At 41.2% G+C, this 21,200-nt stretch overlaps 1 protein-coding gene across 1 annotated transcript in view; it reads right to left on the bottom strand.

Moving 5' to 3' along the window:
• Positions 1-21,200, bottom strand: part of USP18 (ubiquitin specific peptidase 18) — a 74,174-nt gene that overhangs the window by 8,047 nt on the left and 44,927 nt on the right. The window contains exons 5-7 of the mRNA XM_066383746.1: positions 1,038-1,117; positions 584-730; positions 105-200 (exon numbers count right to left, since the gene is read on the bottom strand). Coding sequence (XP_066239843.1) covers positions 105-200; positions 584-730; positions 1,038-1,117 — 323 coding nt within the window. The remainder of the gene's footprint in view (positions 1-104; positions 201-583; positions 731-1,037; positions 1,118-21,200) is intronic.

Here is a 21,200-nt window from a genome sequence, read left to right as displayed (position 1 = left end):
GAATCCCTCCCTCAACTACCATGGGGGGCTCCGTGAAGTCTCTCAGGAAGCTCTCTAGACGCATCCCCAGGCTGGGGAAGAAACTGGCTGCGATGAGTGAGTACCTGCTTTCGACAGGTCTTCTTCCCACAGATTCCACAGAAACACTTGCTCTTGCCCGATAGCTCCCTGGGCTGGAAGAAGCAGTGAAGGGCATCCTCCTGTCCCAGGAGAGCAAGCAGAAAAGCAGGATTGGTGTTTCCCATCCAGAGTACAGCCCCTGTCCTGCAGAAGGGGGTTTAAGCTTTTCTGGTCATCTCCACATCCCCCTTAATGTCTGGCCCAGAGTTGTGTACAGGGCAGGATCTTAAACAGTACTTACTGATTAGAGAAAAAAAACAAAACAAAACGAAACAGGAGGGGGCATTTGAAAGTGGAAGTAGGAGGAAATTTTTACTTATTTATTCAGCCAAGGAGAACTTAGCCAGAACCATGCAAAGGAAACAGAAATCATTTCTTTAAAAGCCAAAGGAACTAAAGAAGCAAGGGTCATTTGCAGCCTGGGTTGTGTGGGCACAGAAAAGTCACCAAAGAAATCCCTCACCAGTGTTCTTAGGGGCTTTGAGTCCATATCGAAAAGAGAAAGTGGGAGGGTCAGCATGCTACTATTCCTATTACTCTCCACGGTACATTCAAGGCAAATCAAGGATTCCTCCATCTGAATTGTATACAGGGCTTTCAGCCTCTCCACCTACAATACAAAACAGGAAAGGAGAGGTAAGAAGGGCACAGGGCCATCCATAGACCAGCTCAGGACAATTTCAGGAAGTTGGAGCCACCAGACCGAAGCCCAGAAATGGCACCTACTAATGTTCTTTGCTCCACTCAGAAAGGTGCAGAATAACAACATTAATAATATTATGGAATTATGACAAGCATTTTGTATAAAAATAAAAATTTTCTCTTTTAATCCTCTCTATATAGTATATTAACAACTGCTGAATAAATTAAATGAACAGCATTTTAAACTTCTACATTCTCTAGTTCTAGAATCTTACCAAGTCCACGTCAGTGATTTGGTCCCTAATTAGGTTCCAGACTGTGAGGTAGAGTTGAACAGCGTCATGCTGGACATATACTGGCCAAAGACAAAAGTAACAGCTCAGTTAGTGAGGTCACCTTGTGCCCTAGTGACCTAGATACACACGAACACTCACCACAGTGGTTTTTCCTAGCCTCTGCCCCATTTTCACTAAGGTTCCACTAGATGTCAGGTGCTAGAAATGGAAGACAAGTTTGATACTGATTTTTGAGAGATCCTCTTAAAATTTAAAATTCAAGTTTTCTGTCCTCTGATTTGCCACCCACCACTTTTGGCTTCCACTCAGGGACACAGCTAGATAAAACCAGCAGTCAACAGTGTATTCTTTCCTATCTCTATGCCAAGCCAATACTCTCAAGAGACTCCAATGGCCACTCATTTCTCTGTGATTTTATGTATTTTCTTTACTAATCCCTCTAAAATATAAACAGTTTCCCAATACTCATATGTGACCCAGGTCTTCCCCAGCTGTGTCTAGGAGAACAAGAAGAGAAAGACCACTGCAGCAATGAGATGCTGCTGCTAAGAGGAGGCAAGATTTAAGCAGTGGGTTCTACATGTCATACAAGTACATGCAGAGCATGTACAACTAAAATAGTAGATGCCTATCTTCTAGGAAAACACCTAGGAAGACCAAGAAAATGAACACACACTGAGGACCATCTTATACAAGGACCAATATATCTGCCAAACTACAAAGGCATGGCAAGGAAGGGTCGTCAGTGTAAGTATACTAAATGTTCATATCTGCTATATCAGCACCACTTTATTTCCTTCATAATACTTACCACAATTTGTACTTAATGTTATGGGGGTTTTTTGCTGTTTTATTTTTGCCTGTCTCTCCCCTAAACTGTAAGCTCCAGGGAGACAAAGACTCTACTTCTCTTATCTATAGCACCAGCACAATACCTGGTACATAACAAGTAAATATTATATACTAGTTGAATGGACTAATTCATCCATATTCTAAGATAATCATCCCTAAACAAAGACAAACAGCAAGGTTGAACTAATGCTGTCTCCCAGTAATTATTTACAGAAGGCTGCCTGCCACAGAGACAACACTGGACAGAAAAGAAGTAGGATCACCTTGCATTGCAGAAACATTTTGCCTCATGTGACCATACCAGAATCAAAAGTCCCAATTTGTCTAAGAAATACTGGGATGTTTGCCCAGCCCATAAAATGACTTTGATAAGGGAACTCTTGAGTTTACATTTTTAGCTTTAGTTGTAGTCAATAGACTTAGTGCTTAATGCTTCAGTTTTAAGTCTTAACTGATGGGCTTAAGGATTAATACATGTAAAACATTGTTCCAGGCAATTAAGCATTTGTCCAGAGAAAGGCAGACAGCAAGCAGTTAATGATTTGTTGTCAGAGAGGACGTTTTCAACTTAACATGTGCTAGTGGAAGACAAGTATTCATATAATCACAATGCAAAGAAGAATAAGGAAACTTCCCAAAGGTGCACAAACAGCTAAAGAAAGTTACAGGAAAGTGAGAATAAAACTGAAACGATAGAGTGAGAGTCTCTATAAATCTACTCCTCTGAAGGAAATGTTTAACTCATGTTCTTTTCTTCAACTAATTCCCAACCCCCTTCATTGGGGTCCCTCTGACCAGAGAGTAGAATGAGAAATAACTCACTTGTCTACAAATCCCCCAACCCCCTTCGTCCGGTCGTCCAGTTGTTTCCGACCATTCCTCAACCCCCTTACCTAGTTAATGATATCCCCATCTCTCCCTTCCACGTTGGTGCCGCCATTTAAACTAGCCAATCCAGAAAAACTAAGATTGTGCTGTCAACACTCCAGCCAACGGAGCAAGACCCAGCAGCCTAGGGTCTGCGTTAGGGCTAAAAACAGAATTGGCTCTCTGCCCGCATGCTTGCTGGCTGGCTTTCAATAGCAGCAGCACGCCCTTCTGCAGAAGTTATTAAAGTTGCCTTGCCGAGGTATTTTGTCTCCACAAGTCTTGCTTAATTCCATCTCTAACATCCTCCATAAAAGCAATAAAAATGCTGCTAAAAATTTTCACAACTCTGGAAACTAACCAAAAAGTTTAAAAAAATCTTTAAAATGTCTATTCAAGAAAAACTGCGCCTGACCAGGCAGTGGTGCAGTGGACAGAGCGTCGGACTGGGATGAGGAGGACCCAGGTTCGAGACCCCAAGGTCGCCAGCTTGAGCGCGGGCTCATCTGGCTTGAGCACAAAGCTCACCAGCTTGGACCCAAGGTCGCTGGCTCGAGCAAGTGGTTACTCAGTCTGCTGAAGGCCCACGGTCAAGGCACATATGAGAAAGCAATCAATGAACAACTAAGCGTCGCAACGAAAAACTAATGATTGATGTTACTCATCTCTGACTCTGTCTCTCTGACTCTCTCTCGGTCTCTGTAAAAAAAAAAAAAAAGAAAAACTGCAAAATCTGAGTAAGAAGAAACTTTTCAACTTGGCCCATTTACATTTCTTTTGTGGATGAAAAAGGAGTCGTGCTGAACCTGACAAGCTCACAAATGCCCTACACTGTTGCCTTGCAGACTCAGAGACCTAAAGTAACCACCCACACAAGATGGTCTAAAATTAAAAAAAAAAAAGTTCTAACTAAAAGCAGTTTGGTGTGGGTAGTTGTTATAATAAACATAGGAAAATAAGTTGTGGAAATATTAATAGGAAAACTTGTAAACAGTTGAAATGAATACCAGGTGAAACTAAAGAAATTTACGTGCCAGCAAACAGCCAAGCAAGGAGTGCAAAGAAGTGATAAGAGTGAACCTAGCCTGGCTAGGCAGTGGCACAGTGGATGGAGCGTCAGACTGGGATGCAGAGGACCCAGGTTTGAAACTCCAAGATCGCTGGCTTCAGCGTGGGCTCACCAGCTTGAGCGTGGGGTCACTGCCTTGAGCATGGATCATAGACATGACCCTATGGTCACTGGCTTGAGTCCAAAGGTCACTGGCTTGAGCAAGGGGTCACTGGCTCAGAAGGAGTCCCCGCCCCCCATCAAGGTATATATGAGAAAGCAATCAATGAACAACTAAGATGCCGCAACAAAGAATGGATGCTTCTCATCTCTCTCCCTTCCTGTCTATCTGTCCTTGTCTCTGACTCTCACTCTGTCTCTGTCAGAAAAAAATAAAAAGAGTGAACGTTGGCAATAGCCAGATGTTTCTCTGATTTGTGATAACCATATGGCGAGAAGTGCTGCATGTAAAGGTTCATAAGCACGGGGCCCCTGAACCGCAGTCAGCTGTCTTGACTCCCATGCAGAGTGGGCATGTCTCCACGTTGGACCAGATCCTGAACCAGACTCCGCCGAGAGGAGCATCACCAATAGAGCCCCTTCTTAAGCGAGTACCTAGGCAGCATCTCCACATGTAACTGTGAGTGAATAAACATTGCCTGTGCTTTGAACTGCTGTTGCAACTTGTTGTTGGTGCATGTTTTTCTTCCAGAAGCAAAACTGAGCTAGCCCAAAAAGAACTCTCTGAATAATGTCAAGAGTAGTCTTGAGGACACAAACTGAACTATGTTACAAACTGCATAGTATGTCCCAATGCACAAGGATAGCCAGTACTGGGGACACATAGCTGGCAAAACCTGGGATAATTGTCAGAGTCGGAAGTCCCATAAGGACATATAAATTAAGCAAGTCTAGCATCAAAAGCTAGAAGGCCTGACCAGGCAGTGGTGCAGTGGATAGTGTGTCAGACTGGGATGCAGAAGACCCAAGTTCAAAACCCCAAGGTCGCCGGCTTGAGCATGGGCTCACTGGCTTGAGCGTGGGATCATAGACATGACCCCATGGTCGCTGGCTTGAAGCCCGAGGTTGCTGGCTTGAGCAAGGGGTCACTCACTCTGCTGTAGTCCCCCAGTGAAAGCACATATTAGAAAGCAATCAATGAACAACTAAGGTGCTGCAACGAAGAACTGATGCTTCTCATCTCTGTCCTTTCCTGTCTGTCCCTATCTGCCCCTCTCTGTGTTCCTGTCTCTGTCTTTATCACAAAAAAGAATAAAATAAAATAAGGCTGGAAGGTGACAGTGAAAAGGACTGTGACTCCATATGGGATAAGGTAGTCCACAGAAAGCTGGAAAATTATTTTCTTTTCCATCTTAGGGTCAGGCCTAGTTGGGGTATTATGCTGACCTGCCAGGTACCAAGGAGCATGAGAAAACCACACTAACACCTCCAAATGGAATAAAAGAGAATAGTCTGTGAAAAGAGGATCTACAAAATAAGCTCTGGAGCAAATTCATGAAAATATTATATTGCTTAAAGCTAAAGGTAACTAAAGGCCTAAGAGAGTGTTAGAGGAAGTAGAATGTAGAAACTAGTTTTAAATATCCACATACTAACCCAAAATATTTTACCTACTTGGGAGATACAGAGTAGAAATTTTACTTCGTAAAGTCCTTGGAGGACTACCAAGGACTCCCTAGGGAAAAGGTTTAAAGGTCCTGGTTGCAGAAAATATCTCATGCAACTTAAAAACCCAAAAAATGTAAACCCCATCACAGAAAAGGCAGAAGGAGAAGAAATTACGGAATTCTCCTCCAAACCATTGAACAAACTGATGCAGACACAAAGGCAAGGAACTAGCAGGGAAGTATTGCAAAAAGTAAAAGCAGATCCAGTAGTGGTGAGAAAAAAAATCTATAGAACAGGAAGATCCTAATAATGAAGAAACTATTGAATTTGGCCCATATAACAGGACAGAATTAGCAGAACTCAGAAAGACACTAACTCAAGGAAATAATACAGATGTAGATTGGTTAATCAAAATTTATGAATGGGAATACACACATCTGTAGATACTCCTATCTACAGATGAATTAAAAGCAGTAATAGATGCAATTGAAAATCTAAAAATTAAATACCAGCTAGGGTTATTAATTGATAGGAATAAAGATAGAATAACATCACATCACTATGGAATTGGATTAGAGAAGCATGGAGAACAGCATATCCCACCATAGACTTAACATCAGGAGCAATAACAGCTAGATGGACAGAAACAGGAGAGTTAAAAATACAGTTAAGAAAGCTAGTACATTGATTAAGTATATATGAGGATGGTTTAGGAAATCCACGGGAAAATAAAAATACATCAGGGATGATCACAGCACTCATACCTGGAGCCCCAGAGAATTATAAAATAACATTACAAAACTTGTTACAAGGGGCACCCACAACAGAGCACATTAGAGAAAGAATACAATACATGAGGACCTAAATAGAAAAAATTAATCTACATACTACACATCTATGCCAAACCTAGGGAAAAGAACTACAAATAGATTCAAATATAGAAGAATGAATACTGAAAATGACCATTTTAAATCTTCATACAGTGATCCTATTAAACAGGGAAACCCCAACTATCTAAAAAATCAAGCCCCGTATTGGAAAAGGAATAACCCATTTAACAGACAAAATCAAAACAATAATAACCCATTTAAATCTAATAAAAAGCAAGAAGAAAACCAGAGTCAGGGACAAAAATAAGACTGGAGGAAAATAGAACAAATCATTCTATAATGAGAAGAGTAGAAACTGCCAGACAGAAAAAGGTAACTCCCCCCGATGGAACAGTGAGGGGGGAATTCCAAAAAATTAGCCAAAATTATTGCTAAGAGACAGGGAGATAACAGACTCCCTGTTAGAGGTAAAATTTCCAGATAGTGGAAGGAAATTTCAGACACAATTTTTATTAGATACAGGTTCCCAGGTCTCATTACTAAAGGGAATATATAAATCCAACAAAGAAATGAGTAGAAGGACTAAAAGGGGACTCACTAATAGCATCAGCCAGAGATGGAGTTATATATTATAAAGGACTGACTAAAGAAGTAACAACTTTCTAATTAAACCCAAATTTCCAAAATATCAGAGGAATGGACGTACTACCACATTTAACAGAATTAAAAATACATACACCTGGCTTGCATAAATTAAAAAAAACTTGGCACAATTACAGATAAAGCCCATAACACTAACAGAACCCTTAAAAGCATCATTTATGCCACAATACCCATTAAAGGGAGGACACCAAAGTTACAGAGGCTATAAACAAATTAATTGATGAAGATATAACTGAAGTAGGCAGATCACACATGTATAATAGCCCAGTATGGCCAGTAAGAAAGCCAAATAGAACTTACAGAATCACCACAGATTATAGAAATATCAGTGAAAACTCCCCAAGCATAGACAAAACTTTACCTGATACACAAGAAGTAATCAATATTTTACAAAAAGATAACCCAAAATTTATGGCAGCAATTGATCTCTTGGATGTTTTTCACAATACCCATTCATGAGGACTCTAGACCAATAACAACTTTTACCTGGAAAGGAAAACAATATCAATTTAAAAGGCTGTCACAGGGGTATAAAAATTCAATTGCCACTGCACATAACCTGTTAACTTCTAGCATAAATCCAAAAGACTACCAATCCAAAATTATCACATACATTGGTCATATTATCATGTGTAATGAAGACAAAGAAAACCTTCAAGAAGACCTAAACAAACTAGTAGAACGATTTTAAAAAGCAGGATGGACAATAAATCCAGAGAAAATACAACCCCCTGGGACAGAAGTAAAATTTGTAGGAATTCAATGAAACTCAGATGGTAGAAAAATACCGGAAAAGGGGCCCTGGCCAGTTGGCTCAGTGGTTGAGTTTTGGCCCGGTGAGTTCCAGGTTTGATTCCTGGTCAAGGCACATAAGAGAAGCACCCATCTGCATCTCCACCCCTTCCCCCTCTCCTTTCTCTCTCTCTTTCTCTTCCCCTCCTGTAGCCAAGGCGCCATTGGAGCAAAGTTGGCCAGGGCGCTGAGGACGGCTCCATGGCCTCTGTCTAAGGCGCTGAGGATGGCTCCAGTCATAGTGGAGCAGTGCCCCAGATGGGCAGAGCATTGCCCCCTGGTGGGCATGCTGGGTGGATCCCAGTCAGGAACATGTGGGAGTCTGACTGCCTCCCTGCTTCTAACTTTGGAAAAACAAAAAACAAACAAAAACCAGAAAAAGTAGTAAATAAAATATTTAGCATAAAAGCCTCAACTAACAAAAAGGAAGCACAACAAATAGAATTATTTGCATACTGGAGAAATCATATTTCATACTTACCAGTACTAGCAGAACTGATATATAAAGTGACTAGGAAAGCAATAGATTTCACATGGGGAAAGGAACAACAAGACTCACTAGACCAATAAAAGGAATATCTAGAACATTTTCAGAAACTACAGGCACCTACCATATTTCCCCATGTGTAAGATGCACCTTAATTTGGGGGCCCTAAATTTGAAAAAAAAAAAAAGTATTACATAGACTTATTGAACTCAAGTTTTATTCATAAAATTCATACAACTCCTCATCATTGTCAAAACGCCCATCCAGGGGGCGTCCAAGAGGGTAAAGGAGTAGGTGGTTGTTCCAACTACCACCTCCCAGGACCAAATTGGATTACAAATTAATATAAGAACAATCATCTTGTAAAATCAACTTTGGACTAAAGGAAGAGGCCTCTATAACCAAAGATCACAGAAGAAGCCACACCGAGACTGGTAGAAGGGCAGAGATGCAGAAAAGGCTGCCCCGCTCCCAGGAGCGAGGGGTGGCTGAAGGTCCGAAGGGACTGTCACCATGGGGAGGGGTGCCATGAGAGGTATAGGTAGGTGCTCAGCCCCAGGCCCGGAGCCCCAGCCTAGAGCCCCAGAGCCTAGAAGAGGCACCCAGACAGCATTTGGTGGTGAAAGGAGCTGGGTTTCTGTCTGTGATAAAGAGACTGAGCTTTCTGAGACGCAGACTCCATCTTACAGGGCCCACGCAGAAAACCTCATTCACAGCCACTTAAGGTCTCTGGTGGAGGGAGACCTGAGAGGACTAGAGTTGCGTGAGGAGAGTGTAAAGTTGGAGGCCCAGGGAGAGACACTGTGGGGGACAGCCACCAGAACCCCTGTGCTGAGTCATTCTCCAATGCTGCAGTCTCCATCTTTTTTGGGTGGAGCAGTCCCCTCTGAATGGCATCAGCCTGGGGAAAAGTAGCTGCTCTGCCCTTGGGAGTCTCTTCTGCCCATCATGGAAACTGGTCATTCTGAGAGGCCAGGAAACAGGGGGTGTGTCAGTTGCTCAGTTTTCTGGTGTTGAGACCAGAGTGTCCCCCACACACTCCCAACTCTAGGATTGGTGCTTCCGCCTCACGGGAGGCTCAGTAGAAACTGTCCCAAGAGGGGACAGATTATATTGTACCTTTGGGTCTCAGAGGCCACACCACCAAACTCCTGGAGCCACACCCTACTGAGGTCTGTGAAAAAAGTCTGGAAAGACTGACATCTGGGATTGAGGGGCAGAGACACACCCACCACCCTTCCTAATCCCCGAATTGCTATAGGCGCTTGACTCTAGCAGGAGTTTTATTCAGTCTGAGCCCAACAAGGAGCCAGCAAACAGAGGCTCAGAGAAACTTGGCCTTTTAAGTGGAACTTGCCCCAGACCCAGTGTGGGTAAAAGCCAGCTGAGGTGTGCAGCTTGTTATTTCCATGTAGACCTGGGCCCAGCAGAGGCAGCCACAAACTCTGGATTGCTTGTAGCTCCAAGAAGGTTGCTGAGGGACAGTCAAGGGCAATGTCTCCCACTGGTCTGCACCAGGTTCCTGCCAGGGAGGCCCGGGCTGGCACATCCAGGGGCCAGCAGCAGAAAGCATTGGTTCAGGACCTAACCGCCCTTGCTAGACTGGTATCCTAAGGAAAGGCTCCTCACATCTGGCCCAGCTGAGGCAAGTTCCACTCTCTGTGATCAGTACCAGCACAGCAGCTCATGTGCATTAGATAGGTTGTAGCTTCACAGTCAGCCGGCCTGGGCGCTGGATATCCTGCCCTGCAGGGCTAGATTCCACAGGGGGAAGGGAGAGAGGCGTGGAGTATGAACATTTAACGTGTGGGTCTCTGTGAGTCTATTGTTGGATCTGGTTGATGGGCTTAGCCACCTTTGGGGCTCACTCAGCCCCAGGAGAGGACTCTCTCACTCTTCCTCCCTGAGACCAGGGTCTCACCAGCTGAAAGAACTTATGCAGAGGGGACTGTCAGCCAAACTTAGTCTGAACCTGCTGCTCACCTTGTTGGGGAGAAATAAGTTTTGAGTATCCAGCGGTGGCTGAGGGATTAAGCTCTGGAGGAGGGGACACATTCCCCATACTAAGATCCTGACCAAGACACCACTGACGTTGTATTCACAACCTCAGCTGCAACCTGTAGAGGGGTTAGCTGGGTGAGGCCAGACTAGGCCACACTACAGCATTACTACAGAAGACTCTGTGGGAAGACCAGGCAGCTGCAAGAGGAGAAGGAGCAGCTGAAAAGTCTGGACAAATTTTACAGAGCTTGGGACTTTTACAGAGCTTCTGTGATCTCTAAGCAGGAGGAAGCTAATCGTTATACAAAAGTTGGTCCCTCCCACACTACCCAGGAACAGAAAACGCAGACATAAACAGTAAAAAGTGCAGTAGCTGCAGACAGGTAGCCCAAAGCATGTTGCAAACAACAGCTGATGCCAACCCAAGAAGATCTAGAGCCAACACCGGGTGGCAGAAAGTGGGTGGCAGAAAGCAGCAACCCTAGACTCAGAAAGCTACACAAGCAGCACACCCAAAGAAGTGGTTCAGCAAGCACCAGACATTGTGGAAAATAAATATTCCCAACAGGCCAGACACTGCACAGTATCTAATACACATGATCAAGGTTGATCCTTAGTGCCAGCCAGCCTGAAGGGATAACCGCACCTACAAGAGGACCAACTGCATTCAATACCCACATACAACAGAAGGAAAAATACTACCCACAAGAAGCATTCCTAGAGCAAGGAAAACAGGTGGCCTGGCGGTCAGGACCACCAAGCCCATCTTCTTCATACAGACACCACAACAAATTTCAAAGTCAGACAGCACACAGACAAAATGGGCAAAGAAGTATGATCCAAATGAATAAACAAGAGAAATCCCTAGAAAAAGAATTAAATGAAATGGAAGTAACCAAATTACCAGATGCAGTTTAAAATAATGATTTTTAAAATGCTCAAAGATCTTAGAGCAACAATGAATGGTCATAGTGAGAACTTAAATAAAGAAATAGCAAGCATCAAAAAGGACACTGAAATCATAAAAAAAGAACCAGTCAGAAATGACAAATACAATATCAGAAATGAAGACTACACTAGAAGGAATCAACAGCAGGCTGAATGAAGCAGATGATCAAATCAGTGATTTAGAAGACAAGATAAACATAAGCACAGAAGTAGAGCAACAAAAAGAAAAGAGGTGCAAAAAGGCTGAGGAAACTCTAAGAGAGCTCTGTGACAACATGAAGAGGAACAACATCTGCAGTTTAGGAGTTCCTGAAGAAGAAAATGAACAAAGAAATAGAGAACCTGTTTGAAGAAATCATAGCTGAAAATTTCCCTAAATTGATGAAAGAAAAAGTTAAACAAGTTCAAGAAGCACAGAGTCTCATTAAAAAGGAATCCAAGGAGGCCTGCATCAAGCACATCATTATTAAAATGCCAAAGTTAAGAGAAAAAGAAAGAATACTAAAAGCTGCAAGAGAAAGGCAGTTAATTACCTACAGAGGAGCCCCATAAGGATAACACCTGACCTTTCAACAGAAACACTTGAGGCCAGAAGGGACTGTCAAGAAATATTCAAAGTGGCCCTGGCCGGTTGGCTCAGTGGTAGAGCGTCGGCCTGGCGTGCGGGGGACCCGGGTTTGATTCCTGGCCAGGGCACATAGGAGAAGTGCCCATTTGCTTCTCCACCCCCCCTCCTTCCTCTCTGTCTCTCTCTTCCCCTCCCGCAGCCAAGGCTACATTGGAGCAAAGATGGCCCGGGTGCTGGGGATGGCTCCTTGGCCTCTGCCCCAGGCGCTAGAATGGCTCTGGTCGCGGCAGAGCGACACCCCGGAGGGGCAGAGCATCACCCCCTGGTGGGTGGAGCGTCGCCCCTCGTGGGCGTGCCGGGTGGATCCCGGTCGGATGCATGTGGGAGTCTGTCTGACTGTCTCTCCCTGTTTCCAGCTTCAGAAAAATCCAAGAAAAAAAAAATGAAATATTCAAAGTGATGCAAAACAAGAACCTACAACCAAGACTTCTTATCCAGCAAGGCTATCGTTTAAAATTGAAGGAGAAATAAAAAGTTTCCCAGACCAAAAAAAAAAAAAAAAAAAAAAGACTTAAGGAATTCATTACAACAAAACTAGTACTGCAAGAAATGTTAAGGGGCCTGCTGTAAAAAGAACAAAGGATAAAAAGAAATCAGGAAAAAGAGGATTGTAGATTTAAAGAGTAAAATGGCAATAAATAAGTACATATTAATAATAATCTTAAAAGTAAATGGATTAAATTCCCCAATCAAAAGACACAGGGTAGCTGCATGGATAAGAAAACAAGACCCTTACATATGCTGTCTACAAGAGACCCACCTCAGAACAAAAGATACACATAGACTGAAAGAGAAGGGATGGAAAAATGTATTTCATGCAAATGGAAATTTTTAAAAAGCTGGGATAGCAATACTTATATCTGACAAAATAGCCTTTAAAACAAAGGCTATAGTAAGGGATAAAGAAGGTCACTACATAATGATAAAGGGAGCAATTCAACAGGAGGATATAACCATTGTAAATATATATGTGCCTAATAAAGAAGCACCTAAATATATAAAGCAGATTTTTTGAACAGAAAGTACGAGATCAACAGCAATACTATAATAGAAGGGGATTTTAATACCCCACTAACATCAATGGATAGATCCTCCAGACAGAAAATTAACAAAGAAACAGCAGCCTTAAATGACACACTTGATCAACTGGATTCGATTGATATCTTCAGAACCTTCATCCTAAAGCAACAGAATATACATTCTTTTCAAGTGCTCATGGTACATTCTCTAGGACAGACCACATGTTAGGATACAAAACAAGGCTCAATAAATTTAGGAAGATTGAAATCATATCAAGCATCTTCTCTGAACACAATGGCATGAAACTAGAAATCAACTACAATAGAAAAACTGAAAAACATTCAAACACTTGGAGGCTAAATAGCATGTTATTAAATAATGAATGGGTTAACAATGAGATCAAGGAAGAAATCTAAAATTTTCTTGAAACAAATTAAAATGAACTTACAGCAACTCAAAATCTATGGGACACAGCAAAAGCAGTCCTGAGAGGGAAGTTCATAGCATTACAGGCATACCTTAAGAAGCAAGGAAAAGTTCAAATAAACAACTTAACCCTGTACCTAAAAGAACTAGAAAAAGGACAACAAATAAAGTCCAGAGGAAGTAGAAGAAAAGAAATAATAAAAATCAGAACAGAAATAAATGACATAGAGGCTAAAAAAACAATACAAAAGATCAATGAAACCAACAGCTGATTCTTTGAAAAGGTAAACAAGATTGACGAACCTCTAACCAGACTCATCAAGAAAAAAAGAGGACTTAAATAAAATTAAAAATGGAAGTGGAGAAGTAACAACGGACACTGCAGAAATACAAAGGATTGTTAGAAAATACTGTAGAGATCTATATGCCAAAAAATTGAACAACCTATGTAAAATGGATAAATTTCTAGAAACATACAATCTTCCAAAACTCAATCTGGAAGAATCAGAAAACCTAAACAGACTGATTACAACAAATGAAACTGAAACAGTTATCAAAAAACACCCAGAAAACAAAAGTCCTGGATCAAGTGGCTTTGCAGGCAAATTTTACCAAACATTCAAAGAAGAACTAACACCTATCCTTCTCAAGTTATTTCAAAAACTCAAGAGGAAGAAAGATTTCCAAGCTCCTTTTATAAGGCAAACATTATCCTCATTCTAAAACCAGGTAAAGACACTACAAAGAAAGAAAATTATAGACCAATATCCCTGATGAGCATAGATGCTAAAATTCTCAACAAAATATTAGCAAACCGGACCCAGCAATACATCAAGAACATCATATAGCATGATCAAGTGGGATTTATTCCAGGAAGGCAAGGCTGATACAATATTTGCAAATCAATAAATGTGATTCATCACATAAACAAAAGAAAGAATAAAAATCACATGATTGTATCAATAGATACACAAAAAGCATTTGATTAAACCCAGCACCCATTTATGATCAAAATGCTCAGCCAAGTGGGAACACAGGGAACATACCATAACATAATAAAGGCCATCTATGACAAACCAACAGCCAACATCATACTCAATGGGCAAAAATTAAAAGCAATCCCCTTAAGCAGGGGTCCCCAAACTTTTTACACAGGGGGTCAGTTCACTGTTCCTCAGACCGTTGGAGGGCCGGACTATAAAAAAAAACTATGAACAAATCCCTATGCACACTGCACAGATCTTATTTTAAAGTAAAAAACAAAACGGGAACAAATATAATATTTAAAATAAAGAACAAGTAAATTTAAATCAACAAACTGACCAGTATTTCAATGGGAACTATGCTCCTCTCACTGACCACCAATGAAAGAGGTGCCCCTTCTGGAAGTGCTGCGAGGGTCGGATAAATGGCCTCAGGGGGCCGCATGTGGCCCGCGGGCCGTAGTTTGGGGACCCCTGCCCTTAAGCCTGACCTGTGGTGGCACAGTGGATAAAGCGTCGACCTGGAACGCTGAGGTCGCTGATTCAAAACCCTGGGATTATCTGGTCAAGGCACATATGGGAGTTGATGCTTCCTGCTCCTCCCCTCTTCTCTTTCTCTCTCTCTCTCTCTCTCTCTCTCTCCTTCTCTCCTCTCTAAAATGAATAAATAAAGTCTTTAAAAAAAATAAGGCAATCCCCTTAAGATCAGGAACAAGGTAGGGGTGCCCTCTTTCATCATTCTTATTCAACACGGTTTTGGAAATTCTAGCCACAGCAATCAGACAAGAAGAAGAAGTAAAAGGCATCCAAATTGGAAAAGAAGTAAAACTATCATTATTTGCTGATGACATGATACCATATATAGAAAACCCTAAAGTCTCAGTCAAAAAACTACTAAACCTGATGAATGGATTTGTCAAGGTGCCAGGATATAAAATTAATTTTCAGAAAACAGTGGCATTTTTATACACCAACAATAAACTGTCTGAAAGAGAAATTAAGGAAACAATACCCTTCACTTTTGCAACAACAAAAAGAAATAAAGTCTAGGAGTAAATTTAACCAAGGAGGTACAAGACTTGTACTCAGAAAATTATAAGACATTGAAAAAAGATATCAAGGAAGATACAAACAAGTGGAAGCATATAATGTGATTATAGATAGAAAAAGAAACATCATTAAAATTATTATGTAAAATAAAATTAAAATTATTTAATACATAAAATTATTATGTATTAAAATTACAGTAAAAATACTACCCAAAGCAATCTATAAATTCAATGCAATTCATATTAAAATACCAATAGCATACATACTTCAAAGATACAGAACAAATATTCCAAAAATTTATATTGAACCAAAAAAGAACACGAATAGCCTCAGCTATCTTGAAAATGATGAACAAAGTGGCAGGTATCACACTTCCTGATATCAGGTTATACTACAAGCCCATTGTACTCAAAACAGCTTGGTACTGGCATAAGAACAGGCATACAGATCAATGGAACAGAACAGAGAACCGAGAAATAAACTCTTGCCTGTATGGACAATTGATATTGGACAATTGATATTTGACAAAGGAAGTAAGAGCATACAATGGAGTAAAGACAGTCTCTTTAATAAATGGTGTTGGGAAAAGTGGACAGGTACATGCAAAAAAAATGAAACTAGACCACCAACTTATGCCATTCACAAAAATAAACTCAAAATGGATAAAAGACTTAAAGGTAAATCGTGAAACCATAAACATCTTGGAAGAAAACATAGAGAGTAAACTCTCCAATATCTCTTGTAGCAATATTTTTGCCTATTTATCCCCATGAGCAAGTGAAATAAAGGACAAAATTAACAAATGGGACTACATCAAACTAAAAAGCTTTTGCACAGCAAAGGACACCATGAACAAAATACAAAGAAAACCCACATAATGGGAGAACATATTTGCCAACACATCTGATGAGTTAATAACCAAAATTTATAAAGAACTTCTAAAACTCAACACCAGGAAGGTAAACAATCCAATTAAAAAATGGGCAAAGGAACTGAATAGAGCAGGGGTCGGGAACCTTTTGGCTGAGAGAGCCATGAACGCCACATATTTTAAAATGTAATTCTGTGAGAGCCATACAACGACCCGTGTACATTACGCATTATCCAATAAAAATTTGGTGTTGTCCCGGAGGACAGCTGTGATTGGCTCCAGCCACCCACAACCATGGAACATGAGCAGTAAGAAATGGATTGTAATACATGAGAATGTTTTATATTTTTAACATTATTTTTATTAAAGATTTGTTTGCGAGCCAGATGCAGCCATCAAAAGAGCCACATCTGGCTCACGAGCCATAGGTTCCCCATCCCTGGAATAGACACTTCTCCAAAGAAGACATATAAATGGCCAATAGGCATATGATAAAATGTTCAACATTGCTAATCATCAGAGAAATGCACAATGAGATACCACTTCACACCTGTCAGAATGGCGCTTGTTAACAAATCAACACACAATAAGTGCTCACGAGGGTGTGGAGAAAAGGGAACCCTCCTGCACTGCTGGTGGGAATGCAGACTTGTGAAGCCACTGTGTAAAACAGTATGGCGTTTCCTCAAAAAATTAAAAATGGAACTGCCTTTTGACCCAGTCATCCCGCTTTCAGGAATATAACCTAAAAATACCAAATCACTGATTCAAAAGAAGATATGCACCCCCATGTTTATGGCAACATTGTTCACAATAGCCAAGATCTGGAAATAGCCCAAGTGTCTGTCAGTGGACAAGTGGATTAAAAAACTGGGGTACAGCCTGACCAAATGGTCGCACAGTGGATAGAGCATTGGACTGGGACACAGAGACCCATGTTCAAAACCCTGAGGTCACTGGCCAGAGCACAGGCTTATCTGTTTGAGCAAGGCTCACCAGCTTGAGGCCAAGGTTGCTGGCTTGAGCAAGGGGTCTCTCGGTTTGCTGTAGCCCCCCGCCCCTGGGTCAAGGCACATATGAGAAAGCAATCAATGAACAATTTAGGTGCCACAAGGAAGAATTGATGCTTCTTATATCTCTCCCTTCCTGTCTGTCTGTCCCTATCTGTCCCTCTCTCTGTCTCTGTCACACACACAAAAAAACAAAAAATTGTGGTACATATATACAATGGAATACTACATGGCTATGAAAAAGAAGAAAATCTTACCTTTTGTGATGGCATGGATGAAACCTGAAGATTATTATGCTAAGTGAAATAATCCAGGCAGGGAAAGAAAAATATTGTATGATCTCACTTATATGTAGAATCTAATGAACAAAGTGAATGGAGTATCAGGATAGAGACAGGGTCACAGGGAGCAGAGGGACAGCTGTCACAGGGAAGGAGGATGAGGGGGTGGGATCAGAGAAGGCGAAGGGATTAGTAAAATTATATATATTGATACATAACACATAGATACAGATAACAGGACAGCAAATCCCAGAGGGAAGGGAGAGGGAGTTAGGGGGAGGGGGGAAAGGGGGTGTAATGAGGGACATGTGGGTTGGGGAGTAAGGGTGTTATATTGATTGAGACACTTGAATCTATGTTAACACAATAAATTAAAATTAATAAATATAAAATATAAATATAAATAAAAAAATAAAAATATAGACTACTAGATCATAGTACCAAACAGAATAGACATAAACAGAGAAAGAAAACTTTTTACAATTCCTAAAAGCAGCAGCTATTGGAGTATCAGCCTTAGCATTACCATATCAGTATACAACACAGTCAAAATCAGCAAGATCACAACAAAACTAGCAGAATTAAAACTAACAAGAGAGACTATGGACAAACTCTAGGCTTACTCTGGAAACATTTCACAACTGTAACTGACATAGCAACACACATGCAGATACAAATACAAGTATTGGAAAAAGCATCCAAAGAAAGAATAGATTACCTGGTCACTGATATACAAGGCCTAAGAAATTTCACACAAAACCTAGTTTTACTAACAGCCTGCCAAAGAACCCAAGACCAACTAACATTTGCACTAAGAAGTATTAGAGACATAATGATGAGCAGAGAAGGTACTCACGCCTCTGGACGCAAAATTTAGCATTATTAGAATCCTCAGAACCAGAAGGATACATAATGTCACTATCTGAATTCGCTATAAAGACTATAGCAGGAGGCACAACACTATTAGGATTCCACACTATACCTTTACCACACAGACTAGATAATGGTAAACATGTATTACCAGTAAGCAATTTGTTATACGAGAAACCTTATTTCTTGAAACCAGAACAGCTAATAACATGGACAAAAAACACATACATAACCACACAGCAGCTAGACATAAACTTTTTACTTACCCATGGTGGAAACCACCCTGAGGGAAGAATTTTACAATCTAGGAAATTTCGCCTTCGTACACTGCAACGCCAACTTGACCTACTGGGACCACACTGCGAACTCAGGGAATTGGACAATGGACAACATTGCAGACACCTGCAAACTAATCACTGACACCATGAATGTGACAAACAATGGAAAAACCATCTACTTATATGCAGTTCACAACACACTGAAATATTTACTGATAACCACGTTCAGTGAACTATAGGAAGAACATATAAACGGAAAAAGGCTACAAAGAAACCTACAAAAACTTGAAGTAATCCATATTGAAACTAAAAAACATCTCTAAAGCATGACAAGAACAAGACATCATAAGGGAACTGAGACATACCTAACAGCATGAGCATCATCCTAGACCATGATGCAAAAGGACTTGGTAAACCATGCAATTTTATAGACTGTGGGATCTATAATCTCAACATTGAGTTGTAAACCCACATGGAATTTACTGAACATTGCATACTATACTGAACAGTGTATGCATACCTTCACATCCATTTGGACTAGAGTGAAAGAAATTATAATGTTTATTTGCTTGTTTGTAATAATATTGAGGTGATTATGTGTGATAAATATTCTTTGTGTATATTTAGAAATAATAAAGACAAAATATAGTGTGCCCCCCCAACTACATAGGATGTTGGAACCAAGGGGTGAAAGTTATAGTAAACATAGGAAAATAAGTTGTGGAAATATTAATAGGAAAACTTGTAAACAATTGAAATGAATACAGAGTGAAACTATAAATATTTACGTGCCAGGCAAACAGCCAAGCAAGGAGTGCAAAGAAGTGATTAGAGCGAACCCTGGCAATAGCCAGATGTTTCTCTGATTTGTGATAACCATATGGCGAGAAGTGCTGCATGTAAAGGTTCATAAGCACGGGGCCCCTGAACCGCAGTCAGTTGTCTTGCCTCTAACACAGAGTGGCATGTCTCCACATCAGACCAGATCCTGAACCAGATGCCACCCAGAGGAGCATCACCAATGGGGCCCCTTCCTAAACGAGCATCTCTGCATCTGTGAGTGAATAAATATTGCCTATGCTTTGAACTGCAACTTGTTTTCAGTGCATGCGCTGGGCAAACAAGTTTGTAACAAATGTTTTTAGGTTTTCTCGCTTGTATTGGGGCAGTGCCATGGGTGTGTAGTCTATGGAGGGCTGCCCTCAGGACGGCAGATTGTAAATTGCAGACTGTCTGCCTCCATGAGGAGGGGCAATCATTTGCTTTTGTTTGCAGAAGTAGGGGTATTTCTACCCCGCCTGTTTAGCTGGTGAGTACAGGAGGAGTCTGGAGTCTGGAGGAGGAGTCTGGAGGAGGAGTCTGGAGGAGGAGTCTGGAGAGGTGAGTTGGGGGTTGGGCGCTCCAAGAGAAGGGAAGTCTTCCCTGCATGTTTGCTCGTCAGGAGACTTTAATAAATGGAATGGCCCGCCATTTTCTGGCTCCACAGTTATTTTACTGTCTGCCTGTATCCTATGTGAACTTGCATGGCCAAGGCGGCAGCCACTATTATTAGCCTTACAGCATGTCTTTCCTCTGGAAGCAAAACTGGGCTAGCTCTAGTAGAACCCTCTGAATTGTGTGAAGAGTAGTCTCAAGGACACATATCGAATGAACCACTTTACAAACTGCGTAGTATGTCCCACTCCATGAGGATAGCCAGTCCCAGAGACACCTGGCTGGCAAAAACTGGGACAGTAGTCATGTCCTCAGGTGGTATTTTTCTCTAACAAAGGTCAATGATTACTTCAATTTAGCCGGTCTGTCATCTTTTGCATCTACAATAATGGTATCTCATAATATGCAGGTAATCTTGTCCTGCCCTCCTCAGGGCAGCCACCCCACCAGAGCAGAAGCCAATAGATCCCCCTCATTGTTATTGTTATCATGTTAATCGCTGTTAACTATTTTATACCTGCCTATATAAGAGAAGTTTCAGTATATACATTTTTACTTTTTATACCATCCTAGAGATTTCCCCACTTTCCTTTCTCCTAACCTCCCTAATCTATCACCTATGGATTTCATAATCCTTTATATTTTTCCCTCTGATTCTGATGGATAAAATAAGTGGTGAGACCACCATTTTCTGGAACATTTTCTCAATTCATTGAAACTTTATGTCCCATTAATTGTTGACAGTTTGGCTCAAATAAACTCATTAAAATATCTTACAAGTTTGAAAGATTTTTATGTTGACACCTCCTTCTCAACTGTGCAGTAGCCTTGAAAACCAGAAGCCTTGCAACCACCAGAGTGAGGAAGGAGCAAGCCTCCCTTCTCCCTTGAGAGGGGAGAAACCAGAAGAATACGAGGGAAAGGAGCCAGCAGGGATAACTGAGTCAGCCAGTTATAAATTAACTACATCCCATAGTTCTCTAAATGGTTGCCTGGAGCCGCTGGCAACACAAAGCAAGAAAAGCAGGATCTGTTTGTAGCTACAAGGAATGATTCAGAAACCCCTTCCCCCTCATTGACCCACCAAAACTCCCTCTCCCCCTCTCTCTCCTTGAGTCCTGGGAAACCTTAAACAAAGAAATCACATGCCCATTGCTTGGATACTGTAAAGGTC

This window comes from Saccopteryx leptura, chromosome 4 (assembly GCF_036850995.1).
Source record: "Saccopteryx leptura isolate mSacLep1 chromosome 4, mSacLep1_pri_phased_curated, whole genome shotgun sequence".
Lineage (NCBI taxonomy): Eukaryota > Metazoa > Chordata > Mammalia > Chiroptera > Emballonuridae > Saccopteryx > Saccopteryx leptura.
The sequence above is the reverse complement of the archived record's forward strand: the minus strand, read 5'-3'. Positions and strand labels throughout refer to the sequence as shown.